Genomic DNA, 25,585 nt, shown 5'->3' with positions numbered 1-25,585 from the left:
TCAAATCAAAGGATCGTTCGCATCAGCAGGAAGGTAGATGTGTTTTCTTCCTCTACTGTTTGTTCTGTGGCGCAAGAAGAATTGTTTGACTAGTGAAGGAGATGGTTCGAGAGGATAGAAATGGGATTAGATTTGTTTCTCAACATCAGACAAACGATAGGGATGATAACAAGAACAACAAAAAAATGCCACACTGCAGCATTACATCCCTTTGATCGTTTGCGTCCTATATTCGGTTTGATGTAAAATAGTTTGTCAGGAAGAAATATTTTATTATATTTGTTGAAATCAAATTCCTTTCAAGTGAATAACAAAAAAAAAACCTTCGAACTTGATATACCCTCTTTTCCATTTTGCACCAATCGCATTAAGGCGAAACACTGTTTTCATTAATTATGCAAATTTTCTCTGGTTTAAACGTTAACCTCTTGTTGTGAATCAACCAGCTACGCAGGCCTTGTAAGCCTTTACTGACCTGCATTGTCAGCAGCATAATTATTATCGCTTCACACACAGACACTTGCGCTTTAGGTAGGAAAATAAGCTATGAATTTCAAATCCTTATTTATTATTCATTATTTCTTTCACACATTGTTCCACGTACCCGTTCGGTTCGCTGGTTGAGAATGGCTTCATTATTGCGATCACATTTGCCAGTTCGTAAGAATGTGATTTCAATGAAGGAGGGGAAATCCAACGAGTGGGTGAATTTTAATCACTTAACATGCTTGCTGCTAGGTAGATAAATCATTCTTGTTGTGTCCTAATAATAACAAATCATGTTAATGAAACAGTCACCGTTTTCAAACCGATTTATAACATTTGAATGTTTATCTGGAATGTTTGTTTTAATCCAATAATTGTATAATACAATTGTTTGTATAATACAAGAAAAATAATAAAAAATAAAGCAAGGATTCATGGTTTCAAACAAATAAATAAGCCTTCCATTTCGATTCAATTAACGTTCTATGTCAAGTTATTATCCAGCAATTTTCTTAGAGTAAATAAAACTTAAATAAATCCTTCATGCAGCTAAAATCCTTCATGCAGCTATGTAAAGACATGAAGGAAATTTAATATTTAATTCCCCATTCAAAACCACCATTTAAAATGCCAAATCCATCACAGCGTTGAACGATTTAAGACACCCTTCATCCCGCTTAACTGCTGCAATGAATGTTTCAGTATTAAATTCTTCGTGGTTTAGTGATTGTGTTCACGTACAGCCCCACGTACAACCCCTTACGATGCAGTTCGGTTTCACACCCAAGCCATGTGTGAAGGAATTTAAACGCAATGAAATATTAATACCCACATAGGGTCAGCATTTTGAATGCAACAAAAAAGAGGGCAAAAAAAAGGATAAAAAACAGAGAAAATTAAATTTTCCATTTCAAACGAAGCATCCGTTAGCGAGCGAGGAATGGCACGTTGGTAACATTTTGCAAGTTCGTTTGAAGCGGAAGGAACTGCGAGTTGTGCTGTAAAAATGCAGCACAGGAAGCAAAGTAAAGGAAGAGGAAAACAAAACAGAAAGCAAAAATGTATAAAAGAAAAAAGATAAATCGCATCGGATATGCGTGCACCGGTCGGGCCCGATGGCACGGTCCAGGTTTCGCAGTAACGTCAGCGATAAATCATGCATATTCATGGCATTTAATCAATTTATGATGCACGGCTTTACCCGTTCTGACCACACGTTGTGATAATTATAGTAATTAATATTGTTTTCATTTGCACTTGTTTTTCCCGGTCGGTTGGGGTTATGCAACTTCTTTTTTTTTAACTGACTACCGATTGAGTGCATTTCCGATGGTTTTTCGGTGGTGGTAAATGGGAAAAGGTTAGAGTAGGTCAATCGGTAATCGGCAAACTGTGACAAAAGCCTAGCCTTTCTGCCATCAACTGACAATCGTTAGCTCATCACTGTGCGAATGTGTGGAGTTTCCGTATCGACAATAGTACTTTTTCCATTTACTTTGAATTCACTTTATAAAAAAGTGTTTCCCTACAACAGGAATGGAAAAGATTCGACAAGTTAAAATGAAGCACAAATCTACGATTGCTTTCAGCTGTGACAGCAAAAGGAAAACCACACACACACACACTCTTAGAAACTTCGGAAAAACAGGACAGCTGGAGGAAAATTCTATTACCAACCAAACACCTCACACAATCTACGACAATTCAATTTAGTGTTGGACGTTGCGTGGATGGGAAAAGGGAACGAAATCCACTAACCCACACACACATACAACGAAATGCAGCACGAGTGCTCGTGAAGATAAGGCCACACCGCACTATCCTGCGGACGTTGCTGTTGGCGAGGGATTCTGTTTTCGTGTACTTACAGGCAACGAACCAAACCCCCCCTAGTTCCAAAGCCCATTTGCTCTACCGCTTCGTCGCTTTATCTCAAGAAGAATAAGCTACTTTTGCCGTGTGCCACTTGAAATGGGAAGATCTTCTTAAACCGTTTGACTACATCATGGAACAAATCACACATACACTCTCACTCGAACCATGGCAACAAAAAAGCTACCCAAGATGGATTTTGCAGTGTTGTACAGGGTGAAGCCAGCTGAACAAAAAAAAAAAAAAAGGAATAAAAATCATCCATCCATTGCGAGTCCACAGAGAACGACAACCGGCTGAGATGCCGATCATCAGCATATAAAAACATCCATTTCGATCAGCTCGCCGCCATGCCGTTCGTTCGCGGTCGGTTCGGTGATGCGTTGGTCGGCAAGGATTTGCCGCAATCATTTTCGCATCTTTGATTTTTCAATTCAATCTACGGCAGTCGTCAAACAGTATCGAAGCCCACGGAGCCGTTACCGATTACAGTTAGCCTTGGGAGCATGTTGGGCTTCTTTCTATCTATCTGTCTCCCTCTCCTCCGCCATCACTTATCTACGCTCGGTTCGACGCAATGTTCCTAGCAGCCGTTTGGTGCTGCAGGTAGTAAATGGCCACTACTGCGTTCACTCACCTAGAATCATAATGTTCAATTTATCATGGCCCCAAGTGGTGCTGGAGAATCATTGCAAAAGTTTATCAGTTTTCATTCTACACTTTATCTCCTATTCCCCGGCCTGTTAGAGTATCGTGGAAGCATATTCCAACTAACCTCGAACAAGAAATATTTAATATTGCTTTCTTAAAAAAAATCCAACAAATAAGTTAATTGATTTACTTTGTGTTTCATAATGTCTATAGGGGCAAAGAAAGAAAAAAAGGAGAAGCAAAGTGAATGAATGCATGAATGCACATTGAGCAATTGCATCGTTCGTATTGTGAAAGGGCAAGTGCTTCAGTGCGAAAGCAGATTCTCATTTCATTTCGTTAGACGGTGCCACTACAATCTGGCAGCTATTTTCTATCCACTCGTTCCTCTTTGTCAAGCGATCCGCCTGCTCGGGCTTCGCCTTTGCTGCTACATGATAGGTTAAGTTTACTTCATAAATACTTTCACTCATCGTCCAGGGTCCAGCAGACGGGTTCCACGAAGTTGTAGCAGGCTGAAGCAATCTTCACAATCTCTTGTATCGCTTGATGCCTTGTTAAAAGTTTTCCAATAAAGAAAAACGGCAGCAAAGTGGATGAACCATGGTGGCACTGGTTAGTTGGGAAAAGAAGCATAAAAGAGGAAAATGGCAACTACATCTGATACCATTCCCGACATTTGTTTGTTGGTTACAATCGAACGAGAAAAAAAACCCTCCCGAAACAGCCACCGGTAGAAGGGTGAGCTCGTTCCGCACAAAAATGTCAGGAAAAGCCGCAAGCAATTGGAGTAAAGTTTAGTTCGGATGCCTAACCGGTACTGCTTAAGTGTTTTTCCGGGGGTGGGTGATCGAACATGTGAACGGCGATGACTAGGGGACCCAGACTAGTAGCTTTTAGCTCGACGGGCAACGTACTGAAAGACTCGATTGCTGCGGGTCGCTCCCTATCAGCGATCAGATCGAACGGGAAAAGTTCGACCGAAGAAGCTTTTATGGTTGTTATTTATTTTGCCAATGCTTTCCACGCGCTTTCTTTTACATGCTGTGATCGATGCTAATTATTGGTAGTTATTTATCTGCAGCATAGATACAGGATGGAGAGGATGCCAATGCGGCAGCGTGTGCCCATCATTAATAATAGTCATCATTATAACCGGTATGATTTTCTGCGGAATACATATCTTTAGCTCCTAATCAATTAGTTTGAGCACGTACGTTTTGTACGTAAGCAGTTTTGGATGTTGCATTGCACCATTTAAGCATCGATTGACCTGTTTTTCGTCCTTAAGTTGGTACGAATCGTCGCATTTGGGCGGCAAATCAGAGTGCTACGTAATTTCTATTTTCTACGTAATTTTCTACTTAATTACCGGATCTTTTCATTTCGGGTATAAGACGCCTGACAGTATGCAATTAGCAATTTTTTTTGTTAAAGATTTTTTTATTAAGCGTTGTAATACACTTTTATATGCAATCAATTTTGTATGCATTTTGCCTAACGAAACAAAATTTTAATCCTTTAGCTTTATGCAAAAGTATTCTACCAAAAAAATAGAATAATATCACAAAATTTACATTGCCGCAGCAACAATTATCTGGTGACCGAAAAAGGAGCAACAGCAATAACTAACAAAACAAATTATAATGCCACCCTGCTGTACAATGCTGGCAGCAAATGTTAATTTCTCATTCACAAGAGCTTCAGCAGAGGTCGGTCACGTGCCCGTTTCTAGCACCATAACGATTGTGTTGTTTGCCCTGCCAAAGACTATTATTTCACATTTCGCGCGCACATTTTCGGGCCCCGGGTATACTGGCAGTGGGAAACTTTTCAACGGCTCGGCATCTTCAATGCAAAAGGGCAAAGAGCACCAGCACGAATCAAATTGCTAATGTTTTTTGCGCCTCGAGACACGCGCCTCGCTACACGAAACAATCGATGCTAAATAGTGCCGCTGCTCACGGTGCTGTCCACCCATCCCTCTGTTCACGCAGCCCGAACGGGTGCCTTTGGGGTGCAATTTTATTGTCATGTTTAATGGTGCAATCTTTGCCGAAACTTTGCGCAATTGTTTTGGCAGCCACAATGCTTTTGGGAGCCATCGGAGTCTTTCGGAGAGGCGTTGTGCGTGTCCATGTGCGCACATGAAGTTTTACAGTTAATGGGTACGGGCATGGGCCAAGAAATCCATGCTGGTTGCATAAGTTTCAAGTGATCTCATAATTGATAAACGAATTTGTTCTCATTTATGAAGAAGCCGAGCACAGAAGCTTTTCTGCTTTTCGCTTTTAAAGGCTTGGGGAAGGTATACTAAAGGCGAATGTCGAGACACACTTGGCAGAGGATTGGGCGATTATGCAACCATTACCTTCTGTACCCAGGTTTTTGTGTAATTTTTCATTTTCCATACAGCTACACTCATCCATACAAGCTCATAAATTTCACTCTCCGGAACCCTGTTGGGATGTTCCGTAATGGGAGAACTTGAACGAAGCAGGATTACAAAGTTAGCATTACGAGAAAGGAGACCGCGTGGTAGATATGTCAAGAATGTTTGTTGCAGTTTGTTCCCCGGCTTTGGGATGCTGCTCGGCATATGCATCATCCTGATGACTTATCTTGTTTTTCTCTTTTCCTTCTGCTTATAATACCTTTTAAGCAAGCGAACCAGAAAATATGCCAAAGACATGGAAAATCTGCATCGGACCCTCCCTCGGGTCGTTAGTTCTCGTCTCGTTTCTTTGCAAGATCGTTGTAGGATTCAGTTTTTTCCACCCCTATACAAACAACTATACACACATCTCTGGGTTTTAAAACATTGCCGAACGTTCGGTTCGTAACCATCTAACGTTCCCGGGGCCATCTTAAGGGAGCTAAAATTCAATTACAACTGCTTCCGGACAAACAAAAACATATTTACATACTAAATTCGATATTTTATGCAAATGCACGATCCGTTGGTAGTGAAACGCAAGCTTACGATGGCAAGTGCACACGATGATGATTTCTGCCGGTTTGCATCAAAGGCTAAAAGCTCTCGCATGTGTACCATCCCCCAAACGCTCTAATAAGGGTAAAAGCTGGATCACATCCTGAAACCCCGTGTATCAAAGGGATTTTGGGTGGCCAATTTGCATCTCATTCAAATTCTTCATACAGTATCATGGATCAATCGAAATGGGCTTCCATTCTTCGACGGTGTAGAGAGTACGTATCGCTTCTATGGTAACCCTCTGCCACCGTTGCACCGTTTCAGGCTGGTTGATAAAACTTCTGATAATAATTGACGATGAGGCTGGTAGGGACGTGAGGCTCGACAATCTAACCACAAAACACGTCGAATATACACTCGCAACAACAAAAAAAAGCTCATCCCTTTCTGTCATTCATTGTGCTGCACGGGAAATTCCAAGTACGAAGAGTGAAAAATTCCATCGCATCAAATAATCCCAACAATTCCCGTTGGCAGTCGAAAGACCAATTCACTTGCGAGCAGCACAACAATGAAGGACAGTGGCTGGGCTTGGGATTGGAAAAGGTGATGAAAACTATTTCAAAGTATGGACGTACTGTTCCACCGGTACGGCCATTGATCGAATTCGTAAGTGAACGTGAGGAGTAAATTTCCAACCGAACGAAATAGCAGTACATCGTGATCGTGATAAATTGTGAAAGTCGCACAAGAGCAGAATGCTCGGAAGATTGATGTTCCCGGAGGCCGACCGGACCGGTTTGGGTGGTTTGCAACAACATTAAAAAAACGGAAACGACACCAAATCGTTTGGAGGGGGTTTAAAAAAGGTTAAAGAGTCTGCAAAAGAAAGTAGACCAGTGCCTTGGTTTGGAAAATGGATGATCGAAAGATAGGACCGACGCAACCGTCGTCGTCCTGATGTTCTGGAACTCTTGGCTAGGTCGCCAACCCGTGTGCAGGGAACTGCAATAAAAGGGCCCCCTGAAGCAGAAGTGAATGAACAAATGCTTTATCACTTAATTAAGATCATAAATGGACGAGCATAAATGGGAACGGCAGGGGGGAAAAAAGAGAAAACCATTCGACGGCCAGTTTGACGGCGAGCCAAAGTGATGATGGCCATGTGCGAAATGTGAAGCGATAGAAAGCGACAGAGAGAGAGAGAAGCATTTTAAATTAAATTCCATTCGCATTTAGCAGATAAGATGAAGGCGCAAAGGGACAAGCAAAGGCAACAAAAAAATGTGTATAAGAAAAATACTCCAAATCCCACTCGCGTTTTGGTGGTGGTCATTCATGGTGACAGGCGACGTGCCCGAAAATGTGTTTCACGAGCTGACGGAAACGATTCCCCGTACGACCCCGCACACACACACACAAATACCGGCAAACCGACAACAAAGCAGTATCTGTCAACGAAACGAAGAAGGAAAGACAGAATCGCCAGCTATTTCAATGTCCTGAAAATGGGCTTCTTAAGATCTGTGTCCTGAGAGAGTGAGAGAAAAAAAACCGAAAATTTGAAAAGAATGGAAAACCTTTTCTCAGGACGGCAAATCATCGAACCGGACATCATGCGAACGGGTGGAATTGTAGTGCTTTGGAAGGCATTTCCCTTTAGTTTAGATGAACGAAGAAATACTGTGGACCAGCTTCCAAACATCACCCATGGTGTTCAACCCAAGAACTTGGGTGTGCTCGACTTAAATCCTTATCGAGTGTATGTGTTTTTAACACTTTTAAGTGATGTAACCATTTCTGTATTGTCGTTTAGGCGTTATATAATGGAGCCTTATGAACTGAGTAAATGTATCAAATAGTTCGAAGTTCATTTTTTTCAGCTTTACTTTTGCTTTAAGACGCTCACGTCAATTGACAGTCCAACACAGGACCAGCACTCCTTCATCCACTGTCACTGCAGCAATCATGTTAAAGGGATTAAATTCTCGTTACACCGACATTTCGTGCTTATTTTTTCCAAACATCCCTACACACCCCCGGACCCCATCAGCATGATTGTGATGTCTTCATCTCAATTTCCTTCCCCACCCATCTGGCGCCTGTTGGTCATCGGTTTTCCGAACAAGTTGTGCACCAGGGAGAAAGCGTGCGAAATCTGTCAGTTTATCCCTCGAGCATCTGTAACCTTATCAAGCGGTTCCGGGAAACTGGTACTATTCTCGTAAGCCACCCGTCAGTAACCGCTCTTTTCACACGGCAAAATAAGATTGACAGTTGTTTTCGGCAGGATGTTGTAATTGATCGACGAGTGTTGACGTCTCACCGTTTGCTGACAAGGAAACGTCCAAAAATACATCCATCATGTAAGCGGGAAGCTGTGCGTCCATGAGTTACTTATAAAATTTATGTTCCCGTGTGTCCTTTAGAACTTTGTTAGTTGTATAAAGACACTATTTGAGAACTAATTTTCCATTAGTAATGTTGTTGGTCTTTTTTTTCGTCCTTCGACATAAGTGCTGCATTTCTGCCTTTCTCAGGTAAAAGGAATGGGGAGCTACAAAAAGTAGCAAAAAAACTCAACCAACAACCAGCACTTCCTAGAAGACAACTCGTTTCGATGCAAAACTTTCTCCAAAACACTATCTTTTAATCTAAAGTTTTGCTTCGTACGCTTTGCCACACCGTTCTAGGTCTGCTTTTTCTTAGATGACATCATGGTGATGATAAACTTGTGACGAACGCAACGCAAACGGGCGTACACTTTGGAACATGATTAGATAACCAAAAGTCAAAAGTGATCTGCGTTGGGGTTTGTTGAAATTTTCTCTTTTGCATAATTTTTCCATAAACCTGTTTATCGCGTACGTTTCTGGTGGTGGCTAAGCTTATCGTTCGCTTATTATGCTTTCAATTTTAGGTTGTTTTATATTTTATTCCATTTTGGGTAACATTTTGTGGATTTGAATTTTGAAACAGAAAGAAACTGTTATGCTTTACATTTTAATAGGCGTTCCTTTATGAGTATATACAAAATGAATACGTTTTAATACCTTGAGTTGAATTTTACTGGAAACCATAGTCTAGAATGTTTTTTCTTCTCTGCTATGAATCTTCACATACATTAATTTCATAACCAACCGTTAGGAAATCTTGAAGATTTCAAACCAATTTGCGCTTACAAACGAACATTTGTTCACCTCTCAACCACTAGATCCCCATAATGTGACCATAATGGCCACGAATCGCACTATATCATCGTAACTAAGACGTCCGACACCATAGCCATAGAGCCGGAGCGGAGCGGTGTCGTTGGGTTGGAGGGGTTAACATTTCCGGTAGCACCAAGCCACATCCGGCATGGTACAATAAATTGAATTATTGTCCCCAAGATGGCGGACCCACCGAAAAACCGCCAAGTGCAATCCCACACCAAAGATTACCGCTAAATGGTGGATCATTTTTCATCTCACTTAACATTGTGTGCGGTGTCCGCACATGCGATGGGTTTTTTTTTGTTGGTTGTCCTTTATGGTTAGCAGCCGTGGACTTTGGAGGTAGCATTTTCTTGACCGGCTGGACGCTCGCTAATCGTACACGCCCAACTTTTAGCCGTATCAAACCGTGTAAACATCATCATTACGACGATAATCGTATCGGATGACACAATGGCCTACCAGCGTTTATGATACTTGCCGGTACACCGGGAACCCACATAGTTCGGGCGTGGAGTTTGAATGGAAAAGCGGGTCAAAAAAGGAAGATGAAAAAAAAAACAAGACGAAAACTGTGGCGTGCAATTTTCCCAACCCAACCGAAATGTCGCAAAAGGCTATCAAGACATGAAAAGGACACGCTTGTAATGATTCATTTATTAACTTCAGCGTTGCTTGGGGGTTCTCGACCGAACGTACGGTGAGTAAGACCGGCACATTCGGAACCCAATCGAATAGTGTAAGGAGTTAGCCGTCGGTTAGGATTACTGCACCACTGGGTAGGACCGTTGTTTGGGAAAAGGTTTTAGTCACCCGGATGTGTTCCTTCATGCAGCAAAAGTTTCCCATTTTCGTCATCATTACGATCATTACCATTATCATTGGCATGATTGCAACATGCCCCATCGTAACAGTAACGGTGTCGCTGTCCTTCCCATACGAATCGCCACGAGCCCGTTAATGTTGCAGTAGCGTGGTGGTTGAAATGTAATAGTGAAACATTTTGTCACCAGTTTAGCTGAAAAAATTTTGCCCTGCCGGGGGGAAAAAAGCCGAGCGAAAGAAGGAAAGCTGTGAAAAACAACAAACAAACACCCGAACTCCGGTGTAACCGTTTCGCCGAGACGGCTCCCAAGTGGCGTGGGCTTCAATTTGCTCACGAATTTGTTTGAGTAGGACGACGTTTCGTATGTTCGGGAGGGAGCGGCTTTTAGCATGTTATGGACCACCTTGCTACTTATGTAATTATCGTCCGTACAAACGATGTTTTTTAGGGAAAGATTTTCGACTCCTCTTGGGTTAAGGAAGGAAACCAAATAAAAAAAAGACTGGTCAATTTGTTCAAGTCGGCATGAAAATGACATTTCTGTTGAGAAGGGGTAGGAAACCATGTGCCCATCCCTTTACCCGATGCTGGCAGAATCATCAGCCCTTTGCACGTGCCAAACAAACCATCGCAAAGGAAATCATCCGTCATTTTGCTTGAAGCAGTTTCTGGTGGGGAAAAGGGAACGAAAACTCAAAAGAAAAAAAAACCGAACCCACCCGGAAAAACATGCTACATTAATTTATTTTAGCCACGGAATCCACCTGACCACCAGGTCCCGGCGTGCGTTTAGATCATTCGTCGGTGTTTTTTTTTGGCCTTTTTTTGGGTTCCACCCGTTCCACCCGAATGTTGAATTGGCGAAAAAGGACATCTTTGCCCGGGAGCGTGGTATGGCAAACCGAAAATGTCGTCCCAATCATCATTCGTTTCGCAAAAACCACCCCCGGGTTAGGTTTCCGTTTGTCTGCGTATGAAGGAGAGCAATCGTTCGTTTCTCCGCGATACAAAGAAGATCCACCAATTCACTTCCCTGTACCGAATGGGGTTTCCCATGTGACCACCGTGTGCTGCTCACCTTGCCAATCGTACATACACACTACACTACCCTTAAAGGAAGAGAGAGTGAGAGGCGGTATGAATGAATGGGAAGGGAAAAAAATGGCAAGAAGGTTTTCACGTTTTATTTCCTAATAAACTTTCGCCAATGAAACATAACCGGCGGTACGTGATTCGCTTTTGGGGCAGGTTTTACTGCTTCATTTTTAATGAGATGGGGAAGCATGGGAATGGTGCTGCCGGTGGTCCCGTAAGCATTAAAACATCATCCCTCCCCGCCCGCCCGCGGGTTGGCACGTACGCGAAAATGATTCGTGTGAAGGGTGTCACCAAACATAAAGCATATGGCACCAGGAAAGTGGGATCGCACCAAAATGCTCAGGATGGGGCAAAGTGGAAGAAAGCTTTCTAAAAAATGGCACACCTTTACACTTCGCTGCCTATCAAACGTAACACCGAAGCGACGTGAAGAACGTGAGCAGAAAGGATGGCAAAAAAAAACAAGAAATGTTTAAAAATATGTTAAGCACCAGTCTTCTCTGCGTTCGGGGTAGAATGATAAGCGGTTAGCGTCACCATAAATTGGCGATACAAACGCTTTTCCAAATGTTTCCTACTCGGCGAAGGAATGTTTTTTGCAAAGCTGTATAGCATTTGAAGCGTAAATTACAGCAAACATTATGCGCCGGGTAGCGATAATTCACCACACAACCTTTACCCATCGCTACGGTGCACGATGGGAACGATATTTGTGTCGTTAAATATTGCTCATGGCAATTAAATTATCGTACCTTCGGAAGCATAAATTGTGCGACGAAATCACATTTCCCGTGCAATCGAGCAGTTTCTCGCAGATGATCGTCACCCGCACACAGACACACAAACACGCGGGGAGATTGATATAATTAAATGTATTAAAGGCACGTACCGCGTTTGCCTTGCTGCTGGTATTCACCACACCGATCAATATCCTCGATCAACACATTGCTACACACTTCATGTGCCGTCTTGTTAGATGCTGATTATGCGCAAGGTGAAATGCAATTACCCCACTCAGCCGGTTGAGTGTTGACCGTGTTTTCGATCGAGGTGTAAATTTGCCCGTCCACTGCAGTCTACGTGTGTGTGTGTGCATGTGTTCGTGTGGGTTTGGTAAAATTTGCATCTCTTATCGCATTCTCTTATCGCAAACGCTGCAGGCATACTGACCACACTGACAGTGGCCGTGGATGCTGCAAAATGCATTATCATAGCAGTTGAGGCTAGTTACTAGTGGAATATATGGAAGCGTGCTTCCTTCTGCCAAGGGTAAGTGGATGAAGGTTTTACGGTTCAACGCGCTTGATTGAAGGCATGCGAAGGCACGTGCAATATGCTTGTCTTGATTATAGCCCTTAATCCTTTGTGACAGCGAGCAGCTTCTAATTTGCCATTATGTCAACGTTCACTATAGATTGGGAAGGAAAATCGATGTGATGACTGTTTTTTTTTTCTTTTCTCAACGCAACAAAACTTCTATTTTGAATCCTCGTTTTTTGAATTTGTCTGATTTGTTAAAGTGTGCTTGGTGTGTACCTACAGCAAAACGTCTTCACATGCGGTCACACCATACCTTTAGTTTCCCATTAAACCCAGCACTACTCCTTACCGCCCGCCAACAGGAAGCTTTTCGGCACAACAAATTTCCGGACCGTGTGCACACGTGTTCTGCACGCGGAAGAACAACCGGGACTTACGGGCACCGGTAATTACGGTTGCCACAGCTTCACCCATCAGGGCATAAAATATTCATATGCAATTAAGTAACGGTAGCAAACCATTCATTTTCCGGCATTTGCTCCTGTCTTGTTGCCGGGTGTGTTGCTTTTGCTCCAGGTTCGGATGATGCGTTTGCGTTTGGTGTACGGGATTTTTGGGGTCTGGTAAATCCCAACATACCCAGGATGGAGCAGAGCGAATGCATCGATAGACGCACACCACTCTGAACTACGTACACACACTCACACAAACAGTGAAATCAATTAAAAGCCCATCGGACCAAAACGTACACTAATCCACCTCACGGACCGCGAAGGTTTTCAGGGATTCCGAACGCTTACAAAACGTCAGCATCAATCAGCAAAACCTGTACGGAAAACGTGAATGCGAACAGATTTTCCATTTCCCTTTTACTTCTGCGTGTTCTCGACCGGGATGGAAGAGAACGGGGATGGTTTCTCGCATACGGAATGCAGGAAAGGATGATGGGCGATAATCGTGTGGAAGAATTTTCGACACGCATCAATATTGCAAACGACGGTAGAGGTAGTGAATAAACATCAGTCGTAAATCTTGCACTTTGAGTGCGGACGCACCATGCTTGAATTAGTTTAAATAAGCTACAGTTTGAGATACGTACATTAGGATTAACGGGAAACAGTTGTGATGAGAAGTGTCTATCTTTAGGCGTTTTACTTGAAAATGTTGCAAATTTCAACAGAATGAACTCTTTCAAATTATGTCACTAGCGTTGATAAATTTGGATGACCTAGAAGGTCATACCTGACATTTTGGCTTCTCTCTCTCTCTCTCTCTCTCTCTCTCTCTCTTATAGGTTTAACTACCCTTAAGGTCACACAGACCTTCTCGGGCTTACTAGACTTATTTTTACCAAGTACCCGGATAGTATGTCCATGCTGCAAGGGGACGGTCCGGATGCGATTTGATACCCAGCCCTGTCCCAGGCCGGGTGGTGTTTATCACATACACCACCTGACCCGCCCTGGTCCATAAACATTATAATTTTAAATCGGTTTATTTGCAAGCCGAGGATCTTCTTCTTTCCGCGATCCGGTCGTCGAATAGTTCAGAACTAACAGAACACGTTTTAACAGCGTATAAACAATCAAATTGTCGTTTTCATGGATTTGTATGCTTTTGAGCCTGATCATCAGGCATGACAAGTTATTGGGTGCATGCTTCTTGCCAGTTAGTATCTCAACGAGAAAAAAAAATTACATTACATAATTACGAAAGTATATGCTTCTTCATCTCTTTAACATGAAATTTAAGTAACGTCTTAAAACACACAATTTGAAAATTGACATGGAATTTCAAGAGAAAAAAAAACGCTATCTCTTTCTATTATGTGACAATAATTCCAGACAGAGCATATTAAGACATGGTTCAACTAATAACTCAAGTGTACAATATTAATTCCACCCTAAGCGCTTGCAGCAAACGGAGATTATACTTTGCAAGTTTTTTGCTGACATGCGAAGAGTACCAAAATGATTCGTTGGATCATGCAGTCAGGGAATGAGAAGTAATTTAATTTTTCACACAGAAAACTTCAAAGACCGGTATGGATGACGATTAAATCATAAGAAAAACTTCACACTGTCTGCGTGTAAAGCAGCATTCACACCGAGAAGCTCAAAAACCACGAGATTTTATTCGCCACGAGACGCAAAATTTGCGTAAAGTAGTAATCTGCAAAGTACACGATCAAACGTGTCGTTGGCTGCACTTTCTAAACTAGATTGACTTTTACGCTTGCTTTACCATCCGTTTGCGAAGATTCGTACGTCCCAGCGCAGTGAGAAAGGGGATGGTGTTAAATTAAAAACTCATTAAATTTCTCCTGTGATCATATTCATCAATCTCCTAATTGAATGAGCACATTTTCCCGGCACCATTGTGTGCGTCTGGTATCGCTCCGGTTACACACAAACGCTGTGGGCCACCTGGATTGGCAGCATGATGGATGGTGATGTCTGGCAAATCCAGTCTACTTAGCTGCGAAGCCCCCAAAGAAAGCATCTGTTGCCAGGTCGGTTTCTTGCTCCTTAACGCGCGCCGCACGGAGGAAAGTATAGCGTACAAAAGAAAAGGGTAACGTAACTGAACCCTTCTGAACACCAATAGGTTAGACAAGTGCCTCGTACGGTTTTGTGCGAAATCACGCCGACAGTGCTGCACCGCGGAATGAGCACTGTGGATTGAATATTAGTCATCGTGTGGCACTAGTGAGATCAACGCCACGCTGATATCACTAACGACACTGTCATAAAATATTCGGGACAAATTCACGTCCATCAAGGTGTCAGAACGGGAAATCACTTGGCAACGAAATTGAAACGTGGCACCAGGGAAACGGAATGGCGTGTATGGTTTGCCGCAGAAAGGGTTATGAATGTGATTTCAAAGGACTCCCTCGTGTACATTGGGCTGACATCGGTGATGAGACAACCCCGCACCAGCACCCCCCACGGGTACCGGTTAAGCGGTGTGTGATGACAGTTTTGATGCACGAATTAGCATGACGCGAATAGTGGTTGGAGGGAGGATCCCCCTGCCCTGGGATGGGTGCCGCGGGGAAATGGGAAATTTGAGACAAAATTTATGGCAAACCGTTTGTGGTCGACGTTTGGCATGTGTCAAAGCAGGTTAATTTTGATGTGCCGCAATGACGAGTGCGACGACTTTTTACGGGTAAATAATTGCCTGTGCATGTCGGAACGCGATATGGGGTTATGGAAATGGTGAATCGTTCTGATGTGGTGTTGATGAAATTAATAAAAGGTAATGTTTTATGTATGGTTTTTTTTAAAACACGTCATACAACGAGAAGTAGTTTGGAAGTTGAAAGTGCTGAAGGCTGTTAAAAGTATTGCTACGATTTTTGTCCTTAAAGTTTGTCTATAAGTTTTATTAAATAGTTTCTAAAGCCCTATGCAAATTGTATGTTTTTACAAGTTTGTGAAACACTTATTCTTATTTCTTTTTATCATACGTAATTCTGCTCCAAAAAGTAGTCAAGGAGTAAGTCATTGCTAATTTTATGTTAAAACCGATTTGATAGCAAAAAATTGCATACTTTTAGGCGTTAACAACACAGAATGATGCCTTTTCTCAAGGGATTAAATCAGAGCAAACGTTCAAATTTGAAGTTAACACGACACTAAAGATTACAACTTAAAATAATTCTATGAAAATTCGTATTTCTCTCTACTTTCTCGCAGTTCCAATAAAAAACATTCTGTTTCCGCTACGTTACTTTTCCAAAAAACAAACCATCATGTTAAATCATTTAATCATTCACGGGCGTACAAAGATGCCACTTACCTATTCTAATATTTACAAGCATGTGTATCAGCAGCACGGCAGCGACTAGCAACAGGTGCAGGTGGGACCGATGGTAGATCCTTCCGCGAATTTTCCACCGGCTTGCAACACTGTCTGTGCAGGCCGGTGTTGGCGTGGAAGGCGTACTACTAAGGGTGCCATGTTGATGTTCCTTCTCACCACCGTTGATGCGGCTCTCGACACCACACCATCCGCTCGATACCGTACCACCTTGTGCCGTCGGTCCTTCATCATCGGATTCACACACTGCGGCGCCGGAAACGGCTTCCAGCCGCCGGCGGTTGTAAATTTCCATACTGCCACGCGCCACGTGCCGACTTCGTTCGTTGGGAATCGATTATTTATGCTACGCAGTTTTGTTTACCCGGCACACGCAACACCGCGAACACCGTCACGTCACTTTAATGGGGCCGTGATTTGTTATTTTTACTCACTGATTTGTTGTGCCTCCGCTAGCCACTAGCCACTAATGTAAATGTAAGCATTTGTTGTGACTTTCCGTTTTCGGGCTCGTACCAAAATGGTCGTAAAACTTACTAAACAGGAAGCACCACCCCGCTAGCTTCTGGGCGGGGTTTCGTGGGAGCATCGGTCGTGAAGGGAAAAATGTTTGCACCCCCCCAAAAAACTTACAATACACTTCACTCACTTTTGGGCAACACTTCAAAATGGCCTAGAAAATTACTAAAACTTCACGTCTCACTATCGCGACTATCGCTTACGCCTGCTCCCGAAGCCCGCAGCACTCGTGTCGAAAAGGAAATCCATCACCTGCAGAAATAGACGTTGATAATCCGAATGGAGTGTGAATGGAGCGCAAACATAAATGGGAAAAGCCCAATTCATGGTAAGTAAAGCACATTAAACACAATCACAGGCCGCATGGGGAAGGTTTGTTTAACCTTAAACAAACTACGCACGCACACCGCCAATCACATGCAGAAAACAAAAAAAAAGAAAAGAAACCGATGCGCAAAACGGTAACCACCCCTAGATGAAGCACACACGAAGCAGAAAAAAAAACAACAGTTTAACGACCAAGAATTAATGTTTTCGTGCGACGGTCGTTGGAAGGCGTTGGCACTTTTTTTTGCTGCTTGGAAGGAAGCAGTACGCGAAAGGTTTATGATGTTATTCACGCGCTAACAAATCTAATTGCTCTACTCGTTACAATTCTTTTCACATAAAATTTCCTTCACAAATGTGCAGCAAACGTGCCTGAATCAGTTTAGTGGAAAACCGCACAAAAGGGAGGACACACATACACTCCTATATGAAAAAACCCCAAACCACAAAATAAAGGTCCGCTCTCTGTTGGTGTTCGAAAAAATTTCGTTTCTAGTTTTCGGGCCTTCGTCCTCATTTGCCTTTCGCTCTGGTAGCAGTGAAATTGCTTGAAAGCATGCTGGATGTGCGATTTCTCGGCCCAACCACGAACTCAACGAAAAAAAAAGATCACTTTTAACTCAAATTTTCATTCGTGCGCGATTTTCCCGCAGGCCACAGAAAACAAACGAAAGACGGTGCAAAACGGGAGAAAAAATACTCCTGGTTCTGATTTTTCTCACATCATAATTGGTTTTTCTCGGTTCGTTTTCTGTTCCGGGACCTCGACACGAAGGAAGTTTGCCTACGTGTATGTGTGTGTGTGGCTTTGGCAATCAAATGGATAAGGAAGGGCGGGTGGAATGGGAAGATTCGACTCCCTGTCAGCGTTTGCCACGGGATTCACTTTTCGTTTGGTTTTTCACGTTGAATGAAATCCGTTGTTAGCGTGTAGTGTTGCAGATCGGGCCGTCGTATCAACTTTCCGTTCGAGCGTAAATGGTCTGGAATGAAAAAGGAGAAATGGAGAAAAAAATACGATAGAAAAATGAATTTCAACGTGTGAGAAAAATCCGGAAAATAAAACATCAGAAAAAAGAAGGAAGCCGAGCAGAACAAAACAACCTTTAGAAGGTTGAAGGTAGAATAAAGTTAAGAAAAAAAAACGTAGAACATAATACATTCTTCTCTCGTGCCCGGGAAAAGAGAAAATCTTGCACCGCATCTCGTGCCCTACCCTTACCGTGCTTCACCCAATTCGTGGGTCCGAGAAGGGTCACCGATAGCAATGGGTCTATTTTTCACCATCAAAGTTCAGTGCAGACAGGATGCAATGCAACACCGGCGCAGTACGGTGCGAGCGATGAAAATTGAAATTCAATTTTTATCCTTGCTCGTGACGGCTTGCGAAGGATCGGATCTCTTTGCCATTTTCCTATCCGTGGTAAATGTTCTTTTATTTTTTGTTTGTTTTATAAAACTTCCTATGAGAATGTGTTACGATGGTCGGCAAAGGGGATAAAAAAAGGGATGGGGAGAAAAATCACTGAAAGAGAAACCACCGAAAAGCGATTACGAAGGTACGTGACGGTGACAAGGGTTAGTGATTAAATTTGTCAACTTTAAGAAGCAAAATCGACCCGGCTGTAAGGGACAAGACTGGGTGCAGCCCGGCAGATGATTTGACCCATGTTGTAGTTATTAACCATAATTTGAGATCAAATCATTTTGGATGCTTTGAAATATTTAATATATGAACGTTCCTAAATGTAATATTTATCCGCTCGAAAATATCTTTAAAACATGAACTTTTTTGTATGAATTGCATATTGTTAGGCGTTTTAATTTTTTCTAGAATAACCGCAATGTTGTTTAAAGTCTTATTTTCTGCCAGACAACCTTGCTGATACTTTAGAAATAACTCTTTTGTCTTTTATGACACCGAGTGTCACTAGAGTTTTTCCCATAATTTTATTGATCGATCCTTCGGTTCGATAGTATATCGATTCGTTCTCGCACACCTTCCTGCAAGGATGTATTAATAAAAAAATAAATTAAAACACTTTTCGGGCTGTTTTTCAACAGCCTGGTGTTTCAAAGCTGCATCAACAAAACACCTCTCAAGCATGAAGCACAACACACTGGCACAGAACTTTATCGTTGCGAACGTCAGCATCAGGGCAATCTTGCCGCATCAGACAAAGCGTTTAATGGAGGATTCGGTTGCAACGGTAGCTCCATGAAAACCCTTCTTAGTAACAATGCGCCACTCCACTCAGCATCCGTCCGCTCAATGAGCGTCGTCGTTTGCCGCTTGTTGTTGTAGAGCGCTTTCCCTTTAAGCCTGCCACTGATGCTTGAGCAAAGTTTGGGCTTAGAGCTGGCTATGGAACCTACTCCTCTGTGTTCCCGCGGCTCAGCTTCCCTCCATCATTTCCTACTACTTTTTCAGTCTCGCCGTGCGGAAACGCAAAGTGTTGAACTATGTTACCCCTTTAAGACGTTGCTAGCTGCACTTGTTGTGATGATAAATATTTTGTTGTCGCTTCCGGTCCGGCACAACACACCTCCGATACAGTCCGTTTGCATAGTAGAGCAGCGACATTATCAACAATCGTAGGAAGTCTCATTACGTAGCAGGGAAACGTACGCGTTGCTCATGAGTAAAGAAACCAACCGTCTAATGTGCTCGGGGAAAAACAAAAACAAGCTCCCCACGACCTGTGTTTGTATCGTCGTAGTATTTCACAATGAAACACGCTCAACAAACACATCCATAGAAACGGAAGCTGTGTGACAATGTTTTTTTGAGGAAGTGATACACCCGCACACTCTAGCAACAGAAATCCAGAGGACAGGATAGATGGACGTGTGAAACGTGAAAACACTTCCCCCATTTTGTCAGCTCCACTTGACTATTTTGATAAGGCGAAAAACAACACATTCTACATTTTGTGAAACTTTCTCGGAAGTTGCTTCGGGTTTTTGGGCAGATTTTATGATCCATGTCTGGTCACCGGAATAAGGGCCTTTGCAGATTTAGTCCGTTTTGTGACCTCAAAGCGTGCACTCACTTTTGCTTCACACGTGAAAATGTTTGTCAGTCGGCAAACGGGGCCATGATCGGCGTAGCGAAAGTGAACACATGCTTGCAAGGCGAGAAAGCTCGTGATTTATGTACTGGAAGAAGGTCGTTATCTTACGATGGGGATTAATTTGTGTCAATAAAAAGAAACGATCACTGCCCGGTGTTCGGTGTTGACGTTCCGGAAGGCGGAACTTCTTTTTTTTTGCTTTCGTTGCCTTGCAAGCGACGCTTATCGGCAGTGTGGAAGGTCATTTTGGCAGGGATAAATCTGACCAACGCATATGCTTGGAAGAAAGGTCAGCTTAATTGTATCCACATGGGAGCTATTCATTCCTGTTCATCCTTTCGATGGTATGGTTAAATTTTTAAAACTCGAAATCTACGACCATAAAAAAGACAGTAACATATGTGATACTGGGGACAGTATCAAATGTGAAGATATACAGGAAGCACGAACAACAGCAACAGTACTGTGATTGATATTTATTTCATTTACTCGACCGTCACATAATAAAACTGGGAATGGGTTTTCTATTTGCAAAATAATAGCTAAACTTCATGACGAAGCACATCCTTAATTTAGTTTTTTTTCTTTCCTTCTTTTCACGATTCAATCCGAAATAAGTCGAAACGACGTCATTTTTCATTTCGCTTACCAAAAAAAAAATCCCCCGAAACAAAACAACGCTTTCAATCGACCCAGCGATGGGAAACAAATCGAAGGGCTTTCGCTCATGGTTGTTGGCACGGTGGCAGGATAATTGCAAACAAAAATTAGTAGGTCAAGAATCCATTTTCCTCCCCAAAAAAAACCTCTATCATACCCGGCCATCTCTCGTATGTACGCTTGAAAAGAGGGCACAAAAAAAGAGGAATCGCAAAGAGAAGCTTCAAACTCCAAAATGGGAATTAAAAAGAAACGCTTCATGGTGGAAGATGGCCATAGAGGATCCATCGTTTGGTCGTTTCTAATGTTTCGTTCTTCATCGTCGCTTCATTCCGTTCTGGGTTGAACGGTAAACCAACCCAACCCAACAGCAAGCAGCAGCAGGGCAGTGTATCGTCACAAATATGGCCACGGAAGCGTGGGCGAGCGGCTTATAATTAATTGAATTTGTTAAAGCGGAAAAGCGCTTTTGTTCAAATGGATGTTTTTAGGTTCCTTTTTTCACCCTTTTTATCGCTCTTTTTTTCTCTCTCTCTCTCTTTCTTTCTTTGTGGGATCATTTTGCATCATCAAGCTCCTAGGTACGAGTGTTTTCACGCTGGTATGCCTTTGGAAAAGGAAAATATTAAGGGTGAAGCATTTTTTTTTGGTTGCTCTTGTATGTTATCGCTTGTGTTTGCGTAATAATCATTTTGTTTTAAAGCATACTTTAGCGGCACTAATATACTGCAGTGTGGGGTCGCTTAAAAAGGAGAAAGAATCTGGAGAACATTAGCACAGCGTGGTAAAAACAATGAAATTAGTACCGTTTTGTGAAACTTCTACCGTAATTAGCATAGTGTTTATACGGTTTGTGCTAGGAAGCAATATTTAATAATAGATATAATTCGATGTTTTATTTAGCAACAAAAAACAAAAAAATCCACCGTAAATCGGCTTCTTTAAATCCACTGCTTCTGCAATCAAAGCTCCATTCATAAAACATTCAGTAACTCTACGGTTTTTTTGTGCTTTCCTGCACTGCAAACAATTATGAGAAAAACAATCACGTATTCCATTTTCCATGCATTATCGTCCCCCGTCGACGATCGTAAGACTAAAGCAATGGCCCAGGTCGGGTGGAGGCGACGATATAAAGCATCGCATACCATTTTTCACCCTGCAGCAGGGCAGTTGATGCCGAACCAAACCCCCAGCATTAGCTTGATTTCCCCCGAGAACTAATTACATTACGGTGTGAAGTGGAGCGAAAAATAAAAGTATGATCCCGAGCATGTGGTTTAGGGCGGCGTTTGCAAAATCCATCGCCAACGCACATCTTTCCACACGGCTCACGTACGGCCACGCGTTGGAAAACTATGGGTTTTCCCGCTTATTCACACGTACGAAATTCGCTTGTAATGTCACACATACGCACACACATTGTGTTATGCTGACCGTTTCGGAAAATCGGAAGAATACGCTGTTCTGTGAAGTGAGTTCTGTGCTGAAGTGTAAACATTGATTATTTGCACCATTTGGCACTCGGTTAAGTTGAATTCGGGTAACCAAATAGTTAAACATAGGCACATACATGTGAACGCACCCAAGGGCAATTTCTGTCGAAGACAGGTTTTGTGTAAATTAATTGAAAAATCACTCAATAAAATTAATGTTTGCCCCTTGGGAAAACCATGTGGGACTGAACATTTTCCAAACGATTGACCCGATTGCACAGTGTTAGAGTTGAATTTCTTTTACAACTTATTAAATGTAAATATCGCGCTCCTTTATTTTTACTTGCTGTAGGACCTTTACTCCGGCTCCATTCGGCCACGGTGCCGAAAACACCATGAGCAAGAAATAAACGATCGTAGGCTCAGCGAATCATAAAAGTCTCAGTTCACATACCCACTTGAAGGCCATTTTAGGTCTTAAAGAAAACGAAAATATATAACCACCCATGTCTGTTTGCTTTCCCTTCACCGTAATAGTGTCAGTGCAGTGGGGGTGAGAAAAAATCTCACCCATCCGAACCCCAGCTGGTCGGGCCCGAAAAAAAGGGTCCGTTGTTTTTACCCGATCGTTAGAAAAGCGTCTTTTAGGTTGCACGATGAGAAAAAAAGAGTACATCGGTTCGTAACGTAAACTGCTTTGCAAGCAGCACAATTCGTAAAATTTTATTGTTTACCGATAAACCGCAACAACCATAACTTTTCCATCGGTTTTTGAAAGTGTGTTCGTGTGGGCTGCCGATCGAGAAACGACAGTTTTGCACCATTTTGCACGTTCAAATAGCTTGGGTTTTTATGCTCGCACGGAGGAAACATGTGGATTGCTGGAGGAAACACGGTGGAAGCTTTTTGTGTAATTTTTTTAAGTGCATTGCTTCCCACCGTGAAATGGAGAAATATAGACATGGATAAAGCACACGGAATAAGGTGTGGTTATAAAATGGTTCAGCTTTATCCTCTCGGTCTGTTGGCAGTTAAAGTAAAATGGCTACATTTCCATTCATCATCAGTCTTCCAGTCGCCCTACCAGAGTTTAGTCAGAGACGAGGTGAATAAGTGATATGTATTTAATTTGGAATCTAAATTGAGAGGATTAATAGATTTAAAAGCGAGTTAAAGAATGCTTTAGGGTAGACTTATGTACTGAAAATGATGATTGACTCATATGTTTTGTTAATTAAAAACATGTTTTTTGAATTTCATGCAATATCAAATAATATCGTTTTTAAACAACAAGGAATTTAACATTGAATTGCGGCGACTGGGGACAATTTACCAAATATTTATTCTTCTGTTCAATACAGCTTTTTAAAGAAACAGAATGATACGTTTATTGTTAATAGCGCGTTCATAGCTGGAAATGTGTTGTGAACTTTATCCATCTTGCACGTGGTAGAAAGGACCGTATCGATCTCGATGATAGAAATTTATAGACCAGAATATTGAGAACTATGGATTGAGGTTGAGGATTGTGGCCAGCATCCGCATTCGGACCAGCATATGTGAAACTATGCGTGGTTGTAAGAACGGAAAGTAATTTTAAGCTTCGAGGATCGAAATTTTGAAAGCTTTTCTTATACTTATTAAAGTGGACTTTTGTATCAATTGCATAAATTTAGGCGCCGTGTTTAATGATCACGTGAGTAATCTACTGTTGTAAATGAATTTCTCACATTTAACGTTTAGCGAGCTACCAGTTTCAATTAGAGAACTTCGGAAATATCTACAGGAAAATTTCTGTACATAACATCTGCAAACGATTATGTGCAACACATTTTACGAATACACCGACCAGATACCAGTGCTGATTTGTTCGCAACCGTCGCTACTAAATGGTAATTCAATCATCGTGTTTTTGAACCGGATCTCGATTTACCAAACACAACGTGGAACAAGAGATAACCATGTAGCATGAAACTATCCGACAGCCTCAAACAAAACCCCTGAAAAAGACACACCGTTCGGAAGTGATAGCTCGATCGAATGTTGATTGCACTCAAACAGTAAACTTCTGTTGGACCACGAGCCATCGTGGTGGCGTACAGTCTTACTTCTCCGTTACTGCACCGGTGCGGCAGGTTGGCAAACTTGCCAGGATGAACGCTGCCGTGTGCAATTGAAACATCGGAAATCACGGCAAAGTCTGTGCACCACGAAGAATCGTGTCGACATGTCGGTAAAAATAAAATGGTTGATTTTTGTGTCTGTGTGTGATTTTTTTCTCTTTTCCCGCGTACAGGTAAAACTTGGTACGGTAGAGGTTCGTTTAGCCATCGGAAGTATCATGCACACTTGAAGTACATGTGCTGGCAATGGGATGAAATAGAACCAGGTGCCACGTTGTTAGGTTGTAAGGACACATAATCAGTCTACATCGTGAAACCACAGCGATAGCAAAAGGGAAAAGAACGCTAGAAAATCGAAGGACTGGCAAACTTCCGAATGCAGAATTCGAAATGTTCGTCACACAGAAACACTCAAACAAAGGGTGTGTGTGTATATATGACAAGAGCGAACAGAATACATTTCAAATTAAATCGAATGACAAGCGATTGTTTGTGCTCGATTTTTTTTTCTAGATGAACAACATGACACAGGAACACGAGAAATGCTTTCATTTCAATTTCACTGCATCATGCTGTACAGTTCTATTCCAATTATATAGCCCTTCTTCCTACTGTCCTTCTTCAAAACGGCACCAGGAGCTCTTTAAATTACGCTGTCCCTGCAAATACCGTACCAAGCAGGGATATAAATGTTGTCCCCAGCAACTAATTTTAAAGCATCCGTCGTCGCAAGTGTCGCATTCGAAATTTTGCGTCCGAAACTTTTTGCTCGCATCATTACTCAAAACCCGCAAGACGGTAAAACACACTTCCCTCAGTGCTCCCGGAATCGAACACAAGCGAAAAAAGGGGATGTGGACGATTTTCGCTTACTCAGCTAAAATGCTTTCCATTCGACCGTATCCGTTTGCCACCAATTCAGCCACCATTTCGAAGCAGTTTATTTAACTTGCTCATCATCGATATTTTCCATCGCGTTGGTTTTTGCAGGCACGGCAAACCCTTTTACGCAAAAGCATCCCTCGGCTTTGTGTGGGTTGATGCTGCGTTTCGAATCGCACCAACGAATGCGTTTAGGCTCCACCGGAATAGGAGAATCGATAGTTACAGTTTCGAAATGGCAAAAAAAAATCCTCGGCCCAGGACTATTTTTAACGCTCGCTGCTAAACGGAGCGTTGCCTTTGAAAACTATCGCCAAAGAAAGAGTGAAACAGGGCGGAAGGATGTAGTTACCGTAGGAATGTTTAAGGTGATTTTGTTGGCAAAAGGTTCCG

The 25,585-nt window shown here is 42.3% G+C and overlaps 1 protein-coding gene across 4 annotated transcripts in view; it reads right to left on the bottom strand.

The window, feature by feature from the left end:
• LOC125761057 (hemicentin-1-like) overlaps positions 1 to 25,585 on the bottom strand; it is a 104,120-nt gene that overhangs the window by 44,872 nt on the left and 33,663 nt on the right. For 3 of the 4 annotated variants that reach the window (XM_049421841.1, XM_049421839.1, XM_049421842.1), the window contains one exon: positions 16,151 to 16,942. In XM_049421841.1, coding sequence (XP_049277798.1) covers positions 16,151 to 16,466 — 316 coding nt within the window. In that variant the 5' untranslated portion in view covers positions 16,467 to 16,942. Of the gene's footprint in view, positions 1 to 16,150; positions 18,001 to 25,585 lie in introns of all 4 variants that reach the window. The other variant, XM_049421840.1, reaches the window with a different exon arrangement.

Source organism: Anopheles funestus, chromosome 2RL, assembly GCF_943734845.2.
Source record: "Anopheles funestus chromosome 2RL, idAnoFuneDA-416_04, whole genome shotgun sequence".
NCBI classification, from domain to species: domain Eukaryota; kingdom Metazoa; phylum Arthropoda; class Insecta; order Diptera; family Culicidae; genus Anopheles; species Anopheles funestus.
Note: the sequence above shows the minus strand (reverse complement) of the source record. Positions and strands in the feature narration are given on the sequence as shown.